This window comes from Hypanus sabinus, chromosome 21 (assembly GCF_030144855.1).
Source record: "Hypanus sabinus isolate sHypSab1 chromosome 21, sHypSab1.hap1, whole genome shotgun sequence".
Lineage (NCBI taxonomy): Eukaryota > Metazoa > Chordata > Chondrichthyes > Myliobatiformes > Dasyatidae > Hypanus > Hypanus sabinus.
Window position 1 is genome coordinate 68,379,570 of NC_082726.1, and position 26,309 is coordinate 68,405,878.

Sequence of the window (26,309 nt, forward strand, 5' to 3'; positions counted from 1 at the left end):
AAGAGAAGGTGTTTGCTATCCTGAGACAAATTAGGGTGGATAAATCACCAGGGCTTGACAAGGTGTTCCCTTGAACCCTGCAGGAAGCAAGCGCAAAAATTGCCAGGACCAAAGCAGAGATATTTAAATTATCTTTGCGACAGGAAAGGTACCAGAGATTGTAGGACAGCCAATGCTGTTCCACTGTTTAAGAAAGACTCTAAACATAAACAAGAAAATTATAGACTGTGTGTCTGACAATGGTTGTAGGAAAGTTATTGGGAGAAGCCAGAGGGTGGTGGTAGATTAGTAGATTGGATTGGATTAGTAAGTATGCTGATGATACTAAGGTAGGAGGTGTTGTGGATATTGAGGTGGGTTTTCAAAGCTTGCAGGGAGATTTATGCCGGTTAGAAGAATGGGCTGAACGTTGGCAGATGGAGTTTAATGCTGAGAAGTGTGAGGTTCTACATTTTGGCAGGAATAATCCAAATAGAACATACAGGGTAAATGGTAGGGCATTGAGGAATGCAGAGGAACAGAGAGATCTAGGAATAACTGTGCATAGTTCCCTGAAGGTGGAGTCTCATGTAGATAGGGTGGTGAAGAAGGCTTTTGGAACGCTGGCCTTTATAAATCAAAGCATTGAGTACAGAAGTTGGGATGTAATGTTAAAATTGTACAAGGCATTGGTAAGGCCAAATTTGGAATATTGTGTGCAGTTCTGGTCACCGAATTATAGGAAAGATATCAATAAATTAGAGAGAGTGCAGAGACGATTTACTAGGCTGTTACCTGGGTTTCAGCACTTAAGTTACAGAGAAAGGTTGAACAAGTTAGGTCTCTATTCATTGGAGCGTAGAAGGCTGAGGGGGGATTTGATCGAGATATTTAAAATTTTGAGAGGGATAGATAGAGTTGACGTGAATAGGCTGTTTCCATTGAGAGTAGGGGAGATTCAAACGAGAGGACGTGATTTGAGAGTTAGGGGGCAGAAGTTTAAAGGAAACACGAGGGGGTATTTCTTTACCCAGAGAGTGATAGCTGTGTGGAATGAGCTTCCTGTAGAAGTAGTAGAGGCCAGTTCAGTTGTGTCATTTAAGGTAAAATTGGATTGGTATATGGACAGGAAAGGAGTGGAGGGTTATGGGCTGAGTGCAGGTAGGTAGGACTAGGTGAGATTAAGAGTTCGGCACGGACTAGGAGGGCCGAGATGGCCTGTTTCCGTGCTGTGATGGTTATATAGATGGTTCCCTCTCTGTCTGGAGGCCTGTGACTAGTAGAGTGCTGCGGGGATTGATGCTGGGTCTGTTGTTTGTCATCCATATCAATGATCTGGATGATAATGTGGTTAACTTGATCAGCAAATTTGCAGACAACAGCAAGATTGTGGGTGCAGTGGACACCAAGGAAGATTATCATAGCTTGCAGAAGGAAGTTTGGATAGATACTTGGGTGGTAGGGGTATGAAGGGCTGTGGTCCTATTGCAGGTCGATAGGACTAGGCAGTTTGATTAGTTTCAGATGGACTACATGAGCCAAAAGGCATGTTCCTGTGCTGTCCTTTTCTATGACTCAATTAGATACCTGAGAAATGGAGATAATGACTGGAGGTAAAGAGCAGGTTGGTGGAAAGGACAAGTTGGTTGTTGGGATGTAAATTCCATTAGCTTGCAGTTGAAGTCTGAGCTTGTTTTTTCTTTTGGCACCACTAAATGACCTGCTGTAGGTGAAACCATGAGACACTGTTGGAACCCTAGGAGCTAAATGAAAGCACTGAAGAAACTTCCTGTAGCACACACATTGTGAAGTTATGAAACAGATGAGTATATATGGTATTTATTCTGTGTTTCCTTTATGTTAGCAGGATGTGGAAGATTATAGTGATAGAACTGATAAGAATTTTCCAGGTAAGTAATTTTCTTACTTTTATTACCTCTAACACTCCTCATGCTTGCCTATCTACTATTTTGTCAGTTAAAGACAATTACAAAACTATTGTGTGCTGAAGGGCCTGTACTGTATTGTATTTTGCTCTTTTATGTTCTATATTATGGCATAGTAGCATTTGGAACAATGAATATTTTAGTTAGAAAACCAAATCTTAAGCCATCAATGTCATGTTGAAGGGGCAGTTCTCAACTCTGGTCCAGTTGGATGTTTTGTTTTGTTTTTGGAATGTGAGGCTCCAATTAACATGCTCAATAGTTATCCTACAATTAGGAACATCCACTCTCCTTCAACAGCTGGGGTACTTGGCACAGTCAGTGAAGGAGCTGTGAGGTGTGTATTGTTATTGTCCTTGGTGGGTTCAATATCAATGCTCAAGATGGGGAAAACTTGTGGTTTAAGATGGTGTTACTGAAGTCTGGTGACAGATTACTGGTGGTTCATAAAGCAAGAAATACTACTCAGTACTGTATTAATAAAACATTTTCCATGGTAAGTTTTGGTAAGCTATCTCAGCAAACGATGAAGAGATGTGCCAAGGTGAGGCTGAGTTGAGGGTTGAACCATGTGGGTGCGACACAAAGTCAGAGCATGGCATGTTCAAGGAGGAGTGACTGGAGTGAGGTCAAGGCCTGTTTGAGATGAAGATGGAGTTGGTGGGAGTGAATTGAAGAGGAGTCAGTGGGGAGGAGTTTCAGAGCCCATCCACCTAAACTGGGAGTGAGGTGGGATTGATCTAAGTGCCAAGCCGATTTGGAAAGATTGACTGCGGCCATGGGCTGAATGGCTGGGTACAGGCCTAGAGCATATCACTGTGGCGGGACCCAAGTCCTAGTGTGGGGGATGACCCAGAGTTTGAACAATTAAACACCAACCCAGATAGACTGAAAAGGCAGGGTGTTTAATCGCTACTTTGTTATGTATACAGTATTTTTTTATTTTTACATAATTCTTATTCTTTATAATTGTTGAATGTTGTTTTCATTGCATGTCACTCTCTGACCAACACACCACAGCAAATTCCTAATATATGTAAATGTATATGGCAAAAAAAAGTTGATCATAGATCTTTGCCCTGCAAATCTCATAATGATGTGACTGGATCTGACATGAAGAAGATGTTGCAGTTGCAACATATCATACTTTCTGCTCATAAGTTTACATTCTGCTGCACAAGTCCATCATAGAAATACAGACAGTCTCCGGGTTACATACGAGTTCCATTACTGAGTCCGTCTTTAAGTCAGATTTGTATGTAAGTCGGAACAAGAACATCCAGTATTATTTAGCATCAATTAGTCAAACGTTTGTCTTGATATATAGTATATATTTTACCTATCTATGCATATAAAACACTTAAGAAACGTATGTATTCCAATAATTAAACCACTGCATTGCTTAGTAATAATTGTAGCTTTCATCGGGGCAGGGCCTTTCACATGCTCCATTATTCTCACTTTATCCGTTATTCTTTAAAATTGTTCGGATCGTTGACTGACTGTAGCCTAACAATTTTCCAGTGACCGATGGCATTTCACCCCTTTCCAAACGCTTTGTTATGTCCACTTTATTTTCAATCGCAATCGCTTCCCATCAATGGAACAGAAACACTACGGGCGGTGGGTCCCAAGGTCCGCTGGGCCCTAAAGACCACTGCACTGAGTCAGGCTAAATGGGACAAGTGGGGGCTGTGCTGGGTTTGGGTATTTGATCCTCCACAATATTCTGCGTGAGATTTTAAACTGGAGGTGGCAGTGTTTTTTTTAACAAGGTCGAGTTGCGAGCTCGACATCAACAAGGCATGGATGGTATGAGAGTCACTGGATCGACATCAACCCGGTACAGGAGCCGTCTCTTACTGGATCAAACTCGGGAACCTCCGTTCTTCAGCCCAGCGCTGATCTCACTGCGCCACCAGCCGACTGGAATGGGGGAGGGGCAGGGTCAAAGTGAATCTTACTAAGAAAAATTTAAGCCAAATACAAAGTTAAACACTCAACACAGTGTCAACAGCAACGACTTAAAATGGCAGACAGTGTCACGATCTGACTTAAAATAGCGGACGGCGTTCTCCTTCCTCGGTTCGTAAGTACGAGTGACCGTAAGTCGGACGTTTGTAACTCAGGGGCTACCTGTACATCTTATGTGGGAAGTGGGTGGCATTTCATCTCTTGGATTGCTGTGGTGACTAACACACCTTCTGACATTTTGTTTTATTTTGTAGATTACATTCCTGTCAGCATATATCCATTTACAAAGGAATGCCAACCCAAACCAGAAATGTACAACAATCCCAGGTAGTTTTGAATATTTGTTGCTATTCATTTTGGCAGCTGTTACCTGTCGCCTTTCCAAGTCGATTTGGTAGCTGTATTCATCCTCTCAAATGTACCAAGAATGTGCTGTGATTCACTTACTCTCTGTTTGTTTGGTTAACGCAAGTTACGAATGCTAAGTTTCTTAAATTTGTTTGGACCATGTCAGTCTTGTTCCAAGAAGCTTCCATGGAGTAAATTGATCTGGTTTCTCAGTCCTGAGAATTAGAAAAGTGGTTGTGCTTCTTGTGTCATCTGCTGACGATGTGCATACAACTGTGTTCAGTATTTAACCTGCTGGTCTTGGCCTTGGAGGATTTAATACTGAAAGTGTGAGAAAATGATCTATGCACTGTTAGTAAAATAACCAAATTTTCTAGGTTGTCAAAGGTCAATCAGCTTTGTGAGTTTCTGGATAAGTGTATGTAATCTCAAAATTATTCTGCAGATTGCTTTCCATTGTATAATTTTTTTATTTTATTTTTTATTTTTTTATTTAGAGACATATCAAGGAATTGGCCCTTCCAGTCCCTCAAACTGCACCTTCTAGCAACCCTAACAAACAAGATTTAACCATAATCTAATCACAGGACAATTTACAATAATCACTTAACCTGTTTTGTATGTCTTTGGACTGTGGGAGGAAACTGGAGCCCCTGGAGAAAACTGTCTGTGTAGAGTCAGCATGTTCTCCATGTGACTCTGAGTTACCTCTGGGTGCTCCGATTTCCTCCTGTAGATGTGCTGGTTGACAGGTTACCATAAATCACCTGAGTAGTTGGGGAGGTTGATGAGTAGGAGAGGGTGCAGTTTACTGGGAAATAAGTGGAGGAAAGGGGTTGACAGGATTTCACTGAGAGACAGCAGTGACTCAGTGCTAATTGGCCTCCTTCTAAGTCTAATATAAATAATGGGCCTAGCAGCAATCACTAATTTCTAGTTCTGATACCCCCATTAAACTATTGTAATATGTACTTGAGGATAAATTGGCAACCATAGAAAAACAAAAGAAAATCTGCAGATGTGGAAATCCTAGCAACACACCCAAAATGCTGTAGGAACTCAGCAGGCCAGGCAGCATCTAGGAAAAGAGTACAGTCAATGTTTCGAGCTGAAATCCTTCAGTAACCATTAAGTTCCATTTCTGATACTCCCATTAAACCAATGTCATGTACACATGAGGAAGAATTGCTCTGGCCAGTTCCTCATTATTTTGGGGTCAGAACAGTCAACACACTTCAACATTCCATAATCTGTTAAGAACTTTTGAGATGTGCTATAAAAGGCAATGTATAAAGAAAAGATCTTTTTCTATTTTTGTTTGAATTTAACTCGTGATTTTTTGAAGCAGTCTTCCTCAGTCAACAATTACTTTTTATGCTTTAGACCCTACAAGTTATTAATTATTAATAACTGTATAAGAGGAAGGAAATGGCCAGCTGGTTCCTGTTCTTCTGTTATCACTTCACTCCACTCCACTCCACTTCCTCCTTTCACTCTTCAACTCACTGAACTCTGGTTTGGGAACTTAAATGATGCTGCATTTAGCTGATGGCAGCCCTGCACGCTGTGCTGTTTATGAGGACTAGGGTCATTCCCCACTTTCCGACTCCTCTCCACCATTCTGCAAGATTGTAGCTGATGTCCAACCTCTGAACCATTTCCCTGCACTACGTGCTTTTCTCTTGATCAGTGATTGAGCTTCACAGCCGACCACAGATCCATCACCCAGAGACTGGAGTAATTTCTCCATGTTTCAGCTCTATGTGGCCTTGCCTTAACTTTGCTTTTCATGGTAATTAATCTATCTATAAATCCATTTATTTATTTATTTAAAGATGCCGTATGGAACAGACCCGTCCGGCTCAATGAGCCACACCATCCAGCAATCCACCAATTTAACCCTAGCCTGATCACAGGACAACTTACAATGACTAATTAACCTACAAACAGGTACATCTTTGGAACGTGGGAGAACACCAGAACACTCGGAGGAAACTCATGCACTCATGGCGAGGACATAGAAACTTCTGCAGATGGTGTTGGAATTGAACTCTGAACTCCAACGCTCCAACTTGTAATAGCATGGTGCTAGTCTTTACTTTAGCATGGGTACGTGTACCTTTAACAATAAACATGAACTTATCATTGATATAAGGTGAAAGGGTGTTGTCTATGTACTGATACCCAGAATGCTAATTCGAGATGGACCCATTTATTCTTATTCACTGTTTTCTATCTACCTACTCTAAATGCACGGTAATATATTAAACCCAGATGCATCTGCTATAATTCTATACAGCAGTTCCCTCTGTGGGACCGGATTGAAATTCTTCAGTAAATACTAATTTCCATTCACCAATCCCATGTGCTATATCCTCAAAGACTTAGAATAGATTAGTCAAATGTGGCTTTCCCATTATAAATCCATCTTAACTCATGTTGACTCAGTCACTACATTTCATCTTGACATCATGCCTTTCATTATACTTTCCAGCAATTTTTCCAGCAACCATGATGGGCCGCAGGGCCTATTCCTGTGCTGTATTGTTTTATGTTCTACCTACTCCAGAAATCTAAAGACCATCTTCCTGCACCATCTTTCCAACCATCCATTGTTTTGTCCTATCCCATTTCTAGCCTTATTGGTACATGGCATGGGAAAATCCTGAAATCACCACTTGTTGGGTCCTGCATTTTAAGCTCCCTCAAATCTGATCCTCCTACCAATATTCTTTGGACCACATTTCTTATTATTCCCCCTTGTCCCCTTAGGGTGCTGTGTGGCTAATCAGTGAAATAAAATCTGCTTATCTGATTTCATAAAGTAGGCTTAAGGAGGTATCTTTAAGGTTTGACTGTGTTGTAGGTAATGAATTTATAACTCCGTATGCTTAAGTGTGAATTACTGATTGGCAGAGCAAACTCAATCCGTGGTTCCTGATCACAGTTCTAAATTCTGAGATATGACCACTGGTTCTGGACTTCTCAGCTTCAGCAATGTCCTCCCTGCATTTAGACTGAACACGTTTTTGTCAAGTCAGAGTTAGACAGCATGGAAAGAGAACACCTTGGAAATAATCAACAGGATTGAACAGACTCAGTGAGTGGGATTTATGAAAGGAAAATCATGTTTGACTGCTCTGCTGAGACCTTTAGGCCAAGCTGCATCACTGTATCAAACCTGCTGTCTCTGAACAGCAGAGACCAGAGTTCAGTCCCAATCTCAGACGCCCATTGGGTTGACTTTGCATTTCCCCCCACCCCCCACCATGTGAGTTTTCTCAATCTGCTTCAATTTTTCCCCACTGCCCAAATTCATTGACCATTGGAATCTGAGAACAGCTGATGAGAATGTGGAGAGAATTTTAAAACATTTCAAATATTGACATACAGATGTCCCTTTAGAACAAAGATGAGGAATTTCTTTAGTCAGAGGTGGTGTGCCTATGAAATTCATTTTCACAAATGGCTATGAAGGCATTTCTACCCTGGGGAAAGGATTCTGACTGTCTACCCTATCTATGCCCCTCATAATTTTAATGTCTCTTATCAGGTCTCTGCTCAGATTCCAATGCTCCAGGGAAAAAAAAAACACAAGGATCTTGACGATTGTAGGGATGACTTGCAGTGGACTGAAAAGCTTGAGCATATAGATATTAAGTGGAGGGATGGGTTAATAAATTTGCTGATGATACTAAGGTTGGAGGTGTTGTGGATAAGTGTGGAGGGCTGTCAGAGGTTACAGCGGGACATTGATAGGATGTAAAACTGGGCTGAGAAGTGGCAGATGGAGTTCAACCCAGATAAGTGTGAAGTGGTTCATTTTGGTAGGTCAAATCTGATGGCAGAATATAGTATTAATGGTAAGATTCTTGGCAGTGTGGAGGATCAGATCTTGGGATCTGAGTCCATAGGACACTCAAAGCTGCTGCACAGGTTGACTCTGTGGTTAAGAAGGCATACGGTGCATTGTCCTTCATCAATCATGGGTTTGAGTTTAGGAGCCGAGAGGTAATGTTGCAGCAGCTAGGACCTGGTCAGACCCCACTTGGAGTACTGTGCTCAGTTCTAGTCGCCTGACTACAGGAAGGATGTGGAAACCATAGAAAGGGTGCAGAGGAGATTTACAAGGATGTTGCCTGGATTGGGGAGCATGCCTTATGAGAATAGGTTGAGTGAACTCAGCCTTGGAGTTCTCCTTGGAGTGACAGAGGATGAGAAGTGACCTGATAGAGGTGTACAAGATGATGAGAGGCATTGATCGTGTGGGTAGTCAGAGGCTTTTTCCCTGGGCTGTAATGGCCAGCACAAGAGGACACAGCTTTAAGGTGCTTAGCAGTAGGTACAGTGGAGATGTCAGGAGTAAGTTTTGTTACACAGAGAGTGGTGAGTGCATGGAATGGGCTGCTGGTGATGGTGCTGGAGGCGAATATGATAGGGTCTTTTAAGAGACTTCTGGATTGTTACATGGATCTTAGAAAAATAGAGGGCTATGGGTAACTCTAGGTAATTTGTAAGGTAAGGACATGTTCAGCAAAGCTTTGTGGGCCAAAGGGCCTGTATTGTGCTGTAGATTTTCTGTGTTTCTAAATGTCCAACTTCTACTCATAATACATACCTTCTATTCCAGGCAGCATCCTTGTAAATCTCTTCTGTACCTATTTCAGAGCCTCAAAAGTTCAAAGTTCAAAGTAAATTTATTATCAAACAACATATATGTCACATATGCTACCTTAGATTTATTTTCTTGTTGGCATTCACAGTAAATACGAAGAAGTACAATATAATCAATGAAAACTGCATATAACAAAGAGAAACAACCAACCAATGTGACAAAGACAACAATTTGTGCAAGTATAAAAAGAAATAATAATAACTAACTAAATAAATATTAAATATCGACATCATGAGTTACAAAATCCTTGAAAGTGAGTCCATATGTTGTGGAATCAGTTCAGTGTTGTGAATGAAGTTATCCACATAGATTCAGGAGCCCGATGGTTGAAGGGTAATAACTGTTCCTGAACCTGATGAGATGGGATCTGAGGCTCTTGTATCTCCTTCCTGATGGCAGCAGCGAGAAGAGGCTTGGCCTGGATGATGGGGTCCGTAATGATGGATGTTGCCTTTCCTGCGACAGTGTTCCATGTAGATGTTCTAAATGCTGGGGAGGGCCTTACCTGTGATGGACAGGACTTTTCTGTTCAAGGACATTGGTATTTCCATACCAGGCTGTGCTGCGACCAGTCAGTATACTTTACTCTGCGCGTCTGTTGAAGTTTGTCAAAGTTCCATCATCCAGCTCCATCCAGCCTCCACAGCATTGAGGACGTCTTCAAGAGGCGATACCTCAAAAAAGCAGATCTATCATTAAAGACCTCCATCTCCCAGGACATGCCTTCTTCTCATTGCAACCATTGAGGAAGAGGTCGAGGAGCATGAAGACACACACTCAACGCTGTAGGAACAGCTTCTTCCTGTCCACCATCAGATTTCTGAATGGACAATGAACCCATGAATACTACAATACTTTTTCTCTCTTTTATTTAATTAATGTTTAAAATATATTTCTTACTGTAATTTATAGATTTCTATTATATATTGTGCAATACTGCTGCTGCAAATTAACACATTTCACAAAATATGCCAGTGATATTAATAGACAATAGATAATAGGTGCAGAAGTAGACCATTCAGCCCTTCAAGCCTGCACCGCCATTCTGAGATCATGGCTGATCACCTACTATCAATACCCGGTTCCTGCCTTGTCCCCATATCCCTTGATTCCCCTATCCATAAGATACCTATCTAGCTCCTTCTTGAAAGCATCCAGAGAATTGGCCTCCACTGCCTTCCGAGGCAGTGCATTCCAGACCCCCACAACTCTCTGGGAGAAGAAGTTTTTCCTTAACTCTGTCCTAAATGACCTACCCTTATTCTCAAACCATGCCCTCTGGTACTGGACTGTCCCAGCATCTGGAACATATTTCCTGCCTCTATCTTGTCCAATCCTTTAATAATCTTATATGTTGCAATCAGATCCCCTCTCAATCTCCTTAATTCCAGCACGTACAAGCCCAGTCTCTCTAAGCTCTCTGCATAAGACAGTCCGGACATCCCAGGAATTAACCTTGTGAATCTTCCTCTAAGGCCAGGATGTCCTTCCTTAACCCTGGAGACCAAAACTGTACACAATACTCCAGGTGTGGTCTCACCAGGGCCCTGTACAAATGCAAAAGGATTTCCTTGCTCTTGTACTCAATTCCTTTTGTAATAAAGGCCAACATTCCATTAGCCTTCTTCACTGCCTGCTGCACTTGCTCATTCACCTTCAATGACTGATGAACAAGGACTCCTAGATCTCTTTGTATTTCTCCCTTACCTAACTCTACACTGTTCAGATAATAATCTGCCTTCCTGTTCTTACTCCCAAAGTGGATAACCTCACACTTATTCACATTAAACATCATCTGCCAAATATCTGCCCACTCACTCAGCCTATCCAAGTCACCCTGAATTCTCCTAACATCCTCATCACATGTCACACTGCCACCCAGCTTAGTATCATCAGTAAACTTGCTGATGTTATTCTCAATGCCTTCATCTAAATCGTTGATGTAAATCGTAAACAGCTGTGGTCCCAATACTGAGCCCTGTGGCACCCCACTAGTCACCACCTGCCATTCCGAGAAACATCCATTCACCATTACCCTTTGCTTTTTATCTGCCAACCAGTTTTCTATCCATGTCAATATCTTCCCCCCCCCCCCAATACCATGAGCTCTGATTTTACCCACCAATCTCCTATGTGGGACCTTATCAAATGCCTTCTGAAAATCGAGGTACACTACATCCACTGGATCTCCCTTGTCTAACTTCCTGGTTGCATCCTCAAAAAACTCCAATAGATTAGTCAAGCATGATTTGCCCTTGGTAAATCCATGCTGGCTCAGCCCAATCCTATCACTGCTATCTAGATATGCCACTATTTCATCTTTAATAATGGACTCTAGCATCTTACCCACTACTGATGTTAGGCTGACAGGACGATAGTTCTCTGTTTTCTCCCTCCCTCCTTTCTTAAAAAGTGGGATAGCATTAGCCATTCTCCAATCCTCAGGAACTGATTCTGAATCTAAGGAACATTGGAAAATGATTACCAATGCATCTGCAATTTCCAGGGCCACCTCCTTTAGTACCCTAGGATACAGACCTTCTGGGCCTGTGGATTTGTCAGCCTTCAGTCCCATCAGTCTACTCATCACTGTTTCCTTCCTAATGTCAATCTGTCTCATTTCCTCTGTTACCCTATGTCCTTGGCCCATCCATACATCTGGGAGATTGCTTGTGTCTTCCCTAGTGAAGACAGATCTAAAGTACTTATTAAATTCTCCTGCCATTTCTCTGTTTTCCATAACAATTTCACCCAATTCATTCTTCAAGGGCCCAATATTGTTCTTAACTATCTTCTTTCTCTTCACATACCTAAAAAAGCTTTTGCTATCCTCTTTTATATTCCTGGCTAGCTTGCATTCGTACCTCATTTTTTCTCCCCGTATTGCCTTTTTAGTTAAGTTCTGTTGTTCCTTAAAAATTTGTACATTCATTTCCCAGGTCTGATCTCTCTGCAGCCATGTCTCCGTTATCCCAACAACGTCATAGTTACCCATTTGTACCTGAGCTTCAAGCTCATCTGCCTTATTTCTGACACCGTGCATTCAGATGTAGAATTTTTAGCCCATTTCTCCTCTCTCTGTTTAAATTGCTGCCTATTGTGCTTAACCCAGCTCCCTGAACTCCTATTGGGCTATACGCCCCTTGAATTTTGTTGTCCTTCCTAAATTTACTTATTCTTTCTGCACATTTAACTCCATGTTCCGTCAGACCATCCCTCTGTACATGTGTCCTCCTTATCATTTGTTCCGCCTCACCTTTCTCTACTACACACTTAATATTCCAGAACCGTTTAGTCCCCACCTGTCCTCTATTCTTCATCTCGCTATCCTCTCCCGCATTCTGGATCCCTGCCCCCTGCAAATTTAGTTTAAACCCCCCCCCCCCACCCCCGAGAAGCACTAGCAAACTTTCCTGCAAGAATGTTAGTACCACTCCAGTTTAGGTGTAAACCGTCCTGTCGGAACAGATCCCACCTTCCCTGGAACAAAGACCAATTATCTAAAAACCTGAAGCCCTCCCTCCTGCACCATCCTCTCAGCCACGTATTAATCTGTATAATCCTTCTGTTCCTTGCCTCTCTCGCACGTGGCACAGGTAGCAATCCTGAGATTGTTACCCTGGAGGTCCTGCCCTTCAGCTTCGCACTTAACTCCCTGAACTCACTACGCAGGACCCCCTCACTCATCCTACCCACGTCGTTGGTCCCTACAGGGACCACAACATCTGGGTTCTTGCCCTCCCTCTCGAGAATAACCTACACCCGATCTGAGATGTCCCGGACCCCGGGACATTAAGTGTGTTTCTGATTCTGAAGTTTTAGATTTCATGCAAATTCTTCACAAACTTCTAAGGAAGTTGAGGCACTGCTGTGCCTTCTTTGTAATGGCACTTACGTGCCTGTCCCAGACAGATCCTCTGAGATGATAATGCTGTGAAATGACACCCTCCTTGTGATAGGACAACCCAAATTCCACACAGTACTGCAAGTATGGCCTATATAGGATAGGAAAGGAATGGAGAGGTAACAGGATACCACATGGGAATGGCACTGAGTAGAGCATCAGCCAAGATTTGTGTGAGTAATTGGTTAGAAGGCTAGAGCAGCCCTTCTGTTTCATGATTTGTAAGTGTCAGAACAGTTAGTGGAAAGGTTGTGGAAGCAATTGTTGGCAAGACCTCAGACAAAGTGAGGAATCAAAAGGTTGCGCATGGTGTGATAGAATCGAAACGAGTGAATATAGGAGTGAAGGTGTTGTATCTGAATGTGTGCAGTATACGCAATAAGGTAAATAAACTATCAGTATAGTTTCAGATTGACAGTTATGATGTTGTAGGCGTCGCTGAAGCATGGCTGAAAGATTATAGCTAGGAGATTAATGTCCATGTATACACATTGTATTGAAAGGACAGGCAGGAAGGTGGAGGAGGCAGTGTTGCTCTGTTGCTAAAAAATGAAATCAAATCATTAGAAAGAAATGATATAGGGTCGGAAGGTGTTGAATGATTGAGGAAATGCAAGGCTAAAAAAAAGCCCTGATGGGAGTCCTATACAGACCCCAAACAGTTGTAAGGATGTGGTCTACAACTTACAACAGGAGATAGAAGACAATAGACAGTAGATGCAGGAGTAGGCCATTTGGCCCTTCCAGCCAGCACTGCCATTCACTGTGATCATGGCTGATCATACACAATCAGTACCCTGTTCCTGCCCTCTCCCCATATCCCTTGACCCCGCTATCTATAAGAGCTTTATCTAACTCTGTCTTGAATGCATCCAGAGACTTGACCTCCACTGCCTTCTGGGGCAGAGCACTCCACATATCCACCACTCTCTGGGTGAAAAAGTTTTTCTGCATCTCTGTTCTAAATGGCCTACCCCTTATTCTTAAACTGTGGCCTCTAATTCTGGACTCACCCATCAGCAGGAACATGCTTCCTGCCTCCAGTGTGTCCAATCCCTTAATAATCTTATATGTTTCAATCAGATCCCTTCTCATCCTTCTAAATTCCAGTGTACACAAGCCCAGTCGCTCCAATCTTTAAACATATGACAGTCCCGCCATTCCGGGAATTAACCTTTTGAAACTACCCTGCACTCCCTCAATAGCAAGAATGTCCTTCCTCAAATTTGGAGACCAAAATTGCACACAATACTCCAGGTGGGGTCTCACCAGGGCCCTGTACAGCTGCAGAAGGACCTCTTTACTCCTATACTCAATTCCTCTTGTTGTAAAGGCCAGTATGCCATTAGCTTTTTTCACTGCCTACTGTACCTGCATACTTGCTTTCATTGACTGATGTACAAGAACACCTAGATCTCATTGTACTTCCCCTTTTCCTAACTTGACTCCATTTAGATAGTAATCTGCCTTCCTGTTCTTTCCACCAAAGTGGATAACCTCACACTTATCCACATTAAAACTGCATCTGCCATACATTTGCCCACTCACCCAACCTGTCCAAGTCACCCTGCATTCTCTTAACATCCTCCTGACATTTCACACTGCCACCCAGCTTTGTGTCATCAGCAAATTTGCTAATGTTACTTTTAATCCCTCCATCTAAATCATTAATGTATATTGTAAACAGCTGCAGTCCCAGCACTGAATCTTGCGGTACCCCACTGGTCACAGCCTGCTATTCCGAAAGGGACCTGTTAATTACTACTCTTTGTTTCCTGTCAGCCAGCCAATTTTCAATCCATGTCGGTACTCTGCCCCCAATACCATGTGCCCTAATTTTGCCCACTAATCTCCTATGTGGGACTTTATCAAAAGCTTTCTGGAAGTCCAGGTACACTACATCCACTGGCTCTCCCTTGTCCATTTTCATAGTTACATCCTCAAAAAAAACTCCAGAAGATTAGTCAAGCATGATTTTCCCTTCATAAATCCATGCTGACTAAGACTGATCCTTCTTCTGCTATCCAAATGTGTCGTAATTTCCTCTTTTATAATTGACTCCAGCATCTTTCCCACCACTGACGTCAGGCTAATTCCCTGTTTTCTCTCTCCCTTCTTTTTTGAAAAGTGGGACAACATTAGCCACCCTCCAATCAGCAGGAACTGTTCCTGAATCTATAGAACATTGGAAAATGATTACCAATGCGTCCACGATTTCTAGAGCCACCTCTTTAAGTACCCTGGGATGCAGACCATCAGGTCCCGGAGACTTATCAGCCTTCAGACTCAACAGTCTATCCAACACAGTTTCTTGCCAAATATAAATTTCCTTCAGTTCATCCTTTACCCTAGTTCCTTTGGCCACTATTACATCTGGGAGATTGTTTGTGTCTTCCCTAGTGAAGACAGATCCAAAATACCTGTTCAACTCATCTGCCATTTCCTTGTTCCCCATAATAAATTCACCCGTTTCTGTCTTCAATGGCCCAATTTTGGTCTTAACTATTTTTTTGCTATTCACATGCCTAAAGAAGCTTTTACTATCCTTTATATTCTTGGCTAGTTTACCTTCGTACCTTATTTTTTCTTGGCATATTGCCTTTTTTGTTATCTTCTGTTGCTTTTTAAAAGCTTCCCAGTCCTCCGGTTTCCCGCTCATCTTTGCTATGTTATACTACTTCTCTTTTATTTTTATACTGCCCTTTACTTCCCTGATCAGCCACGGCCGCCCCTTTCTCCCCTTAGGATCTTTCTTCCTCTTTGGAATGAACTGATCTTGCACCTTCTGCATTATTCCTAGAAATACCTGTCATTGTTGTTCCACTGCCTTCCCTGCTAGGTTATTGTTCCATTGAACTTTGGCCAGCTCCTCCCTCATAGCTCCAAAGTTCCCTTTGTTCAACTGTAATACTGACACATCTGATTTTCCCTTCTCCTTCTCAAATTGTAGGTTAAAACATATCATATTATGGTCACTACCTCCTAATGGTTCCTTTACCTCGAGGTCCCTGATCAAATCCGGTTCATTGTACAACACTAAATCTAGAATTGCATTCTCCCTGGTAGGCTCCAGAACAAGCTGTTCTAAGAATCCATCTCGGAGGCACTCCACAAACTCCCTTTCTTGGGGTCCAGTACCATTCTGATTCTCCCAGTCTACCTGCATGTTTAAATCCCCCATGACAACTTTATCATTACCTTTGCGACATGCCAATTTTAACTCTTCATTCAACTTACACCCTACATCCAGACTGCTGTTTGGGGGCCTGTAGATAACTCCCATTAGGGTCTTTCTACCCTTAGAATTTCTCAGTTCTAGCCATATTGACTCTACATTCCCTGATTCTATGTCCCCCCTCGCAAGGGACTGAATATCATTCCTCACCAACAGAGCCACCCCACCCCCTCTGCCAGTCAGTCTGTCCTTTCGATAAGATGTATATCCTTGAATATTCATTTCCCAGGCCCTGTCCACTTGAAGCCATGTCTCTGTTATTCCCACAACATCGTACTTGCCAATTTCCAACTGAGCCTCAAGCTCATCTACTTTATTCCTTGTACTTCGTGCATTCATATATAATACTTTTAATTCGTTACTCCCCTCCTTTCATATCAATTCCTATTTCACTTGGCCATACTTGGCCATACTCTTCTTGAGCTTTCTACTCCATTGATCCTGTTGTCCTTTTTAACTTATTTTCACTTTCCCTTTAACTCCATCCTTTTATTTTCAGTTCATCCCCTCCCCACCCCCCCACTACTTAGTTTAACCACATCCGTGTTGCAGTGGCAAACCTGTCTGCCAGAATGCTGGTCCCCCGCCTAATAAGGTGCAACCTGTCCGTTTTGTACAATTCATCCCTACCCCAAAACAGATCCCAGTGGTCCAAGAATGTAAATCCTTGCTTCCTGCACCAGTTCTTCAGCCACACATTCAAATGTATGCCGAAAGGACAACATTACAATAGTCATGGGGGATTTCAATATGCTGATAGATTGGGAAAATCAGGCTGGTGATAGATTACTGGAGGGGTGTTTCTAGAGTGCCTATGAAATAGCTTTTTAGAGCAGCTTGTGGTTGAGCCCACTAGAGGGTCAACTATTCTGGATTGGATTTGCAGGTTAAATCTGTGATGACGAAGAAGGCAAATGCAATGTTTACATCTATTCCAAGAGGACTAGAATATAAAAGCAAAGATATAATGTTGAAACTTTATAAAGCACTGGTGAGGCCTCACCTGGAGTATTGTGAGCAGTTTTAGGCCCTTTATCTTAGAAAGAATCTGCTGAAACTGGAGAGGGTTCAAAGGAGCTTCTGTCAAATGAAGAGCGTCTGATGGCTCAGGGCCTGTATTCAGTACAGTTTAGAAGAATGAGGATTGATCTCATTGAAACCTATTTGAATGGTGACAGGCTTTGATAGCATGGATGTGTAGAGGATGTTTCCTATAGTGGGAGAGTCGAAGACCAGAGGACACAGCCTCAGAATAGAGAGGGGTCCTTTTAGAATGGAGATAAGGAATTCCTATAGCCAGAGGATGGTGGATCTGCAGAATTCTTTGCCACAGTCAGCTGTGGAAGTAGAGTCTTTATGTGTATTTAAGGCAAGGGTTGATAGATTCTTGATTGGTCAATGCATGAAGGGCTACAGGGAGAAGGCAGGTGAATGGGGCTGAGAGGAAAATTTGATCAGACCCCATGATGAAATGGCAGAACAAACTCAATAGGCCAAGTGGCTTAGTTCTGCTCCTATATCTTATGGTCTTGTGGTCTTATGGAAATATATTAAAAGTTGTGTATGATGTCAGGGAGAACATAACTTTTGTTCCCTGCTGGAAGTTGACTGAACTGTGCACCAAACTGCAGCATGCCCCTGCTGAGCATTCTTTGCATTGAAATCTTTATTCAGAGTTCAGTGTTAATATTACTGAATGGCAGTGATCAATGTTCCTTCTGAATTACTCTTTCCTGCTTTGTTTGTCTCAGATCATTTTGTGAGCAGTATTCTCACTTGGATCCAGCAATCCGTTTCCTGTTGGAGGAGAAAGAACAAGCTTTGTTGGCTCTTCATGAAACCGTGGAGGTGAGCAGTCAGGGCAATTTTATCACTTCCATTGTACCATCTTCATATGGTCTTATTGGTAGTGGTTGCCACAGATTCTTCCTCCAGACTGTGCAGCAAACAGCATGGCCAGAGGAAGTCCTGTGCAGATGCTTGTTTGGTAAAGCCACTGTTGCAGTTGTCCTGCAGACTTGGTTGGAAACAAAATGGTGACTATGTGTCCTGCCACACAAAAATAATTTGGGATCTACACTCAGGACAGGACAGTTGAGAACCAGAGGGCACGGGTTTAAGGTGAGGGGGGAGAATTGTAAAGGAAATTTGAAGAGTAAGAGGGTGGTCACTCTCTGAAGGTGGTGGAGGCAGGTGCAATAATAATGTTTAGAAGGCTTTTGGACAGCTACATGGATAGGAGAAGAATAGAGGGTACAGACCTAATGCAGGCAATGCAATAGAGTAGAGAACAATCATGATGGGTACGGACAAGTTGGGCTAAAAGGGGGTCTTGACTCAAAATGTTGGCTGTCCATTTCCCCCTGCAGGTCCTCCAGTGTCCTGTGTGTTCCTCCCGATTCCAGCATCTGCAATGTCTTGTGTCCCTGCCTCTGTGCTGTGTAACTCTCTGATTCTGGGAGAGAGCTGTAGATAGGGGAGAGGGGGAAAAGCTGTAAATAAGCATGGGAAGATGCTGGATGAGGGGGAAGGAATATTACTGGAGATGGGTAAGTGAAGCAAGGTGTCAGGGAGGATCATATCCCTGCAAAATGCTGAGGGAAAAGGGCAAGGTGTGTCTGCTGGTGACATCATGTTACAGGGGACAAAAAGTACAAATGCATTGAACAAGGAGCCCACTGGGGTGGAAAATGAGGCTCAGGACAACTGTATCCTTGCTCTGTGTGGGAGGAGAAGGAAGAGGTGAGAGCAGAAATGCAGGAAATGCAGTAGACGCATTTGAGAGCTGTGCTCAGTGGAGAGGAGACCATGGTAACGTACAGGAAGACGGGTGTGAGACCATTGTCAGATTGGGCACAGTACTGATATTTCCTGATTACAATAAGTACCTTTAAACCACTTCCCTTGTTAAACATTGCAGAGGAAGGGCTGTTCCGTAATTGATTAAGTTGGTTGTAAAGCCTGGTGTGCTGGCAAGGCAAGTGTGGGGCAAGAGAAACTGTCCTGGTCAGAGAATGAGTCACATCCTTCCTAGCCAATGTGACTTCTGTCTCTGCCACACAATGCAGTGAGAGTGAGTCAGGAGTATAAATTATAAATGTGATAATAATGAAAGAAAAGGGCATTTCTTCCCCGGTGAGTGAGGCTGTGCATTCACAATGTCCCCATTGTGCACAGCTGCTTCTTGGCAAAACTCCATGCATATCCAAACCATAGTGATTCATGTCAATCTGAATCATCATATCACCTGCATATTACATATCTCGGCAGCTCAACATTCCTGCATACCAGAACCTTTGCTGAACACTTTCTTATCTCTTGTGAGACCGCTGGAAGAAGACCTAAATTTAAACAATCTCCCTCAAAAGATACAGTAATTGGCAGGTCACCAAGAAGCACCTATGCTCATTAACTGTGGAATTCAGCACCTAAAACTATAAAGTGGTAGTTTCTTGATTGGTCAGGGCACCAAAGGATATGGTGAGAAGGCAAGTGTATGGGGTTGAGTGAGATCCGGAATAAGCCATTATGGAATGGCGGAGTAGACTTGATGGTGTGAATGGCCTGATTCTGCTTCTATGTCTTATGGTCTTATGAGGAGGGTTTAATGTGTCTAGGCCTGTCCTCAATGGAATTCAGAAGAAAGAGGGCAGCAATCTCATTGAAACCCATCAACTGTTGAAACACCTTGTTAGAGTGGGTGTGGAGAGGATGTTTCCTATGGTGGGGGAGCCTAAGACCAGGGAACACAGCCTTAGAATAGAGGGACATCCACTTAGAACAAAGAGAAGGAGGAATTTCTTCAGCCAGAGGTGAATCTGTGGAATTCATTGCCACAGGCAGCTTTGGAGGCCAAGACAATGGGTATGTTTAAGGTGGAGGTTGATAGGTTATTGATTATTGATAGGTAATTCAGGGCATGAAGTGATACAGAGAGAAGGCTGGAGATTGGGGCTAAGAGGACAAGTGGATCAGCCATGATAAAATGGCGGAGGAGAGTCGATGGACCAAATGCCCTAATTCTGCTCCAATATCATATGATCTTAAAGAGATGCAAACTCAGTTGACAGCTTTAAATGCCAGCCTTTTGCTCCCTGGATCTGGAGTACCTTTCTGGCTGCCTAGGGAATTCAGGTCTGTTATTATTACAGCTATTTACACCCACCACAGGCTGATACCATCCTGGCTGTCAATGAACTATGCACAACCATCAATATCCATGAAACCACTCACCCAGAGGCTGCTTTCTTCATTGCTGGAGACCTTAACAGAGCTTACCCGAAGTTCTGCTAGCACAATAAGGTGAGCACATGGGGAGGAAGCATACTCAACCACTGCTACTCTCTGTTCCGCAATGCCTACAAAGCACTTCTCCTCCCTCTGTTTGGAAAGTCTGACCATTCCTCCATATTGCTCCTGCCCATCTACAAGTAGAAATTGAAGCAGGAAGTGGTCATAGTAAAAATTATCCACTGTTGGTCTAACCAATCAGACTTAATGTTACAAGACTGCTTTGATAGTGTCACCTGTGAGGTATTTCGAGTTGAAACCATCTCCGAATACACGGAGGTAGTCACAAGCTTCATTCGGAAGTGTATTGAAGACATTGTTTCCCAAAATCAGTTTCCCAAACCAGAAGCCTTGGATAAATAGGTCAGTGTGCGTTGCTCTCAATGCAAGGGATAAAGCCTTCGCCTTTGGAGACCAACAGGAGCTCAAGAGAAGCCACTATGATTTATGTAGAACCATCTCGGTGACAAAACGGTAATGTAGGAACAAAATGTAGTCACAACTCTGCAACAATGACACATGCAGCATATGGCAAGGTCTGCACACCATTGCGGGCTTCAAGAAGAAACAAGGCAGTAAACCAGCATTGCCACCTCGCTCCTGGATGAGTGTAATGCTTTTTATACTTGATTCGAGGTTGATAGATCTGAACCTCCAAAGAGAGCTACTGACAAGACCTACAACTTTGTCATCTCTGAGGCTGAGGTACACAGAACATTCCTACAGGTCAACAGTCGCAAGGCATTGAGGCAGGACGACATCCCAGGGTGCATCCTTAAAGTGTGTGCTGAACAATTAGCTCATGTGTTTACGTGCATTTTTTTTTATCTCTCCCTCTCCCAGTGTGTAAGTTCCCTCCTGTTTCAAATCATCCATCATAGTCTCTGTACCTAAGAAAAGCAAGGTAGCATGCCTGAACAATTGGCACCCTGTGCACTCCCCTCAATTATAAGCAAATGCTTTGAGAGGCTGGTTACAGACTACATCTGTAGCAGGCTACCACCCACACTGGACCGCCTACAATTGGCCTACCGATGGAACAAGTCTATTGATGATGCTATAGCCACAGCACTATACACCATCCTCACTCACCTGAAGAAGAGGGATGCATATGTTAGAGTGCTGTTCCTGGACTACAGTTCAGCATTCAACACAATAATTCCCTCCAGACTAGACAAGAAGCTTGAGACCTTGGCTTGCATCCCACCTTGTGCAGCTGGTTCCTAGAATTACTATCAGATCACCAACAGGTAGTAAGGATGGGCTCCCTCACCTCTGCCCCTCTGAACCTCAACACAGGTACCCTCAGGGTTGTATTCTGAATCCCTTTCTCTACTCCCTTTACACCCACGACAGTGCTGCCACACACAACTCCAATCTGCTGATCAAATTTGCAGATGACATGACTTTGAACGGCCTTATTTCTAGCAGTAATGAGACAGCCCACAGGAGAGAGGTTACAGTGGTGCCAGGATAACAACCTCTCCCTCAATGTTCAAAAAACAGAAGTGCTGATAGTGGATTACAGGAGGAACAGTGACAGGCTTGGACCGATCAACATCAGTGGTCTGCAACTGAGAGGGTGAGTAACTTCAACTCAGTATACACATCACTGATGATCTCACCTGGACTGTACACACCAGCTTTGTGGCAAAGAAAAGCACAACAGTGTCTCTTCCACCTCAGGCGACACCTGAATTTGCCATGAGTCCCCAGACCCTCGAGACCTTCTACAGCGGCACCATTGAGAGCATACTGACTAGCTGTATCACCATCTGGTATGGGAACTGCACCAACCTTGATCACTGGGCACTGCAGAGTGATACAGTCAGCCCAGTGCATCTGTGGATGTGACCTTCCCTCCATTGAGGACATTTATAGCAGCAGGTGCAGAAAGAAGACCTGGAAGATCATCGGGGACACCAGTCACCCTGACAATAAAATGTTTCAGTTGCTTCCGTCTAGTAAATGCTACTGCAGCATTAAAGCCAGGACCAACAGGCTATGGGACAGCTTCTTTCTACAAACCATTAGACTTATAAATTCACATTTCTGTACATTGCAACAGAGTCATAACGCAAAGATTTTTGCTCCTTCAAGTCATGGGATAGATGTAATTCTGAATTCTAAATTCAAAATCTATTTATTTAACCTTGATTTTAACTAATATATTTTTGTCTTTAATTTTCATGTTTATTTTTTATTTTATGTTCTTGTTTACACTTCATCCCTTTGTAAAGCACATTAAACTACATTGTCTGAGAGGCGCTCTATAAATAAGTTATTATTATGGGTTCTGATGAAAACCCCTTTCATCTTTCTGTTTAATGCAGTGGGATTTCTCAATTCAAGCAGAGAATGTGAGTCGGAAGACATGCGACAGGTTATCAGTGCACACTCCCCTAACACTGTGTTCAGAAAGTTCCCTTTGTATATGTTCACAAGCTAAAGTAAAAGATCACTCTGCTGCCAAAGTTGCAGGTTCACCCCATGTACATTAATATTTTGTACTTAATTTTCAATCCTATAATATTTTAATGTAATTTGGTTTGACTGTCAAGTTTATTTGCATTCTCCATGATATTAGAACTTAGAACAATACAGCCCTTTGGCCTACAATGTTGTGCTGAACCAATTAAATTAGTAATCAAATGCCTAACTAATCGCTTTTACCTACACAAAGTCTATATCCTTCCATTTTTCTCACATTCATGTGCTTAAACATCTCTTAAAGGTCCTTAATGTTTCTGCCCCTATCACCCCCACAGGCACGCTTTCCAGACCTCCACCATTCTCTGTGTAAGAAAATACACTTGTACCTCACATCCCCCCTTCTCACCTTAAATGCATGTCCTCTGGTATTAGACAATATCTTAACCCTTTTCTACACCCTCCCCAAAGCCTCAAAATCCTTCTTTTAATGGGGTGACAAGAACTGTATTCAATACTCCAGATACAGCCAAACTAGATTTTTATAAAGCTGCAATATAATGTCCTGACTTTTGAACTCAATGCCTCAACTAAAACGCTAACATGCTATTTGCCTCCTTAACCACCCTATCAACCTGTGTAGCCACTTATAGGAAACTATGAACTTAGACCTCAAGATCCCTCTGTTCATCAACGCTGTTCAGGATCTTACCCTTAACAGTGCACTGTTGCTTCACATTTGCCCTACCAAAATGCAACACCTCACATTTAAACTCTATCTCCCATTTCTTAGCCCATATCTGCAAATAATCTATATCGTGCTGTAATCTTTGACAGTCATCTACAATAGTCACAGCACCACCAATCTTCATATCTTCCGCAAATATACTAAACCGCCCATCCAACTTTTCATTTAGAACATTTATATACATTACAAACATCAGCAATGGTAGCACAGATCCCTGTAGAACTCCACTAATTACAGACCTCCAGCTCAAATAAGCCACTTTGACTACTACTGTCTGTCTTCTGAAGCCATTTCTGAATCCAAACAGCCAATTCACCATGCATCTTAATCTTTTAGATGAACTTCCCAAATCACCTTACTAAAATCCATATAGACAACATCCACAGCTCTGGCTTCATCAATCACCCTCATTTCCTTGTCAAAAAACTCCAAATTAGAAAGACACAACTTGCCCCGCAGAAAGCCATATTGGTTCTCCCTAAATTGGCCATCATTTTCCAAATGCTTATAGATCCTATCCCTAAGAATTCTTCCCATTAACTTCTGTACTACTGACATGAGATTCACCAATCTGTGGTTTCCAAGATTATCTTTGGTTCCCTTCTTGAATAATGAAAGAACATTGGCAATTCGCCAGTCCTCCAGGACCTTGCCTATGGCTAGGGAGAACATGAAAATATTGGTCAAAGCCCCAATAACTTGGGGTCTTGTCTACCTTAATACTCTTTCGAGGACCCATTACTACTTTCTCCTTTACCTCAAAATACCTTATCATTTCAATACACTCAGCAATAAACTTCCTTTCCTGTACATCCTTCTCCTTGGTAAATACTGATCTAAAGTACTCATTAAGGACCTCACACACATCCTCCGCATCCGAGTAAATGTTCCCGCTGCTTTATCCTTGAGGGGTTCTCCCTCTCCCTAGTTATCCACTTACTCTTGTATGTATAGAATGCCTAGGGATTCCATAAAACTATAAGACTTAGGAACAGAAGTAGGCCATTTGGCCTATCAAGTCTGCTCCACCATTCAGTCATGGCTGATCCTTTTATCCCCTTCTCAACCACATTTCCCACCCTTCTCCCAGTAATCTTTGAGGCCGCATCCAATCAAGAACCTATCAATCTCTGTCTTAAATACACCCAATGACCTGACCTCCACAGCTGCATGTGGTAACAAATTCCACAAATTCACCACCCTTTGGGTAAAGAAATTTCTTTGAGTCTTTGTTTTAAATGGATGCCACTCTATCCTGAGTCTGTGCCCTCTTGTCCTAGACTCCCTCACCATGGGAAACATCCTTTCTATATCTACTCTGTCTAGGCCTTTCAACATACGAAATGTTTCAATGAGATCCCCTCTCATCCCTCTAAATTCCAGCGAGTTAGACCAAGAGCCATAAAACGTTCCTCATAGGATAACCCTTCCATTCCCAGAATCATCCTTGTGAACCTTCTCTAGACCCTCTCCAATGCCAGCACACCTTTTCTTAGCTAAAGAGTCCAAAACTGTTCCCAATACTCAAGGTGATTTATAAAGCCTCAGTATCACATCCCTGCTGTTGTATTCTAGACCTCTTGAAATGAATGCTAACATTTCACTTGCCTTTCTCACCACTGACTCAACCTGCAAGTTAACCTTGAGGGTGTTCTGCAGAAAGGTTTCCAAGTCCCTTTGCATCTCAGATTTTTGGATTTTTTTCCCATTTAGAAAATAGTCTGCACATTTATTTCTACTGTCCAAGAGCATGACTGTGCATTTTCCAACATTATATTTCATTTGCTGCTTTCTTGCCCATTCTCTTAATTTGTTAAGTCCTTCTACAGCCTATCTGTTTCATGAACACTACCTGCTCTTGCACCAGTCTTTGTATCATCTGCAAACTTGGCAACAAAGCCATCTATTCCAACATCTAAATCATTTATATACAGCATAAAAAGAAGCGGTCCTAACACTGGCCCCTGCGGAATACCACTAGTCACTGGTAGCCTTCCTTTTATTCCCACTGCCTTCTACCAATCAGCCAATGCTCTAACCATGCTAGCAACTTTCCTGTAATACCATGGGCTCTTAACTTGGTAAGCAGCCTCATGTGTGGCACCTTGTTAAAGGCCTTCTGAAAGTCCAAATATACAACATCCACAGCATCCCCTTTATCTGTCCAAATTGTAATCTCCTCAAAGAATTCCAACAGGTTCATCAGGCAAGATTTTCCTTCAAGAAAACCATGCTGATGTTGTCTTGTTTTGTATCACAAAGTACTCCATGACCTTATCCTTAACAGTTGACTCCAACATCTTCGCAACCACTGAGGTGGGGCTAACGGGTCTATAGTTTCCTTTCTGCTGCCTTCCTCTTTTCTTGAAGAGTGGACTGACATTTGCAATTTTCCAGTCTGGCACCATGTCAGAGTCCAGTGATTTTTGGAAGATCATTGCTAATGCCTCTACAATCTCTACTGCCTCTGTCAAAACTGTAGTGTGAAGTTCATTTCGTCCAGATGACTTAAGTACCCTTAGGTCTTTCAGCTTTTTGAGCACCTTCTCCCTTGTAATAGTAACTGCACTCACCTCTCTTCCCTCTCACCTTTCAACATATGGCACACTGCTAGTGTCTTCCACAGTGAAGACTGATGCAAAATACTCTGTTTATCTGCTATCTCCTTGTCCCGTTATTATTTTTATAGCCTCATTTTCTAGCAGTCATTATATCCACTCTTATCTCTTTTTTTACATACTTGAAACAGTTTTTACTATCCACCTTGATGCTGTTTGTTA

General features: G+C 42.6%; 1 protein-coding gene across 6 annotated transcripts in view; it reads left to right on the forward strand.

Moving 5' to 3' along the window:
- spef1 (sperm flagellar 1) overlaps window positions 1–26,309 on the forward strand; it is a 63,091-nt gene that overhangs the window by 15,981 nt on the left and 20,801 nt on the right. For 3 of the 6 annotated variants that reach the window (XM_059946823.1, XM_059946826.1, XM_059946827.1), the window contains exons 4-7: window positions 1,847–1,889; window positions 4,154–4,226; window positions 17,813–17,909; window positions 20,232–20,363. In XM_059946823.1, the coding sequence (XP_059802806.1) occupies window positions 1,847–1,889; window positions 4,154–4,226; window positions 17,813–17,909; window positions 20,232–20,354 (336 nt within the window). In that variant the 3' untranslated portion in view covers window positions 20,355–20,363. Of the gene's footprint in view, window positions 1–1,843; window positions 1,890–4,153; window positions 4,227–17,812; window positions 17,910–20,231; window positions 20,364–26,309 lie in introns of those variants that run through there. The other 3 variants (XM_059946828.1, XM_059946824.1, XM_059946825.1) reach the window with 2 other exon arrangements.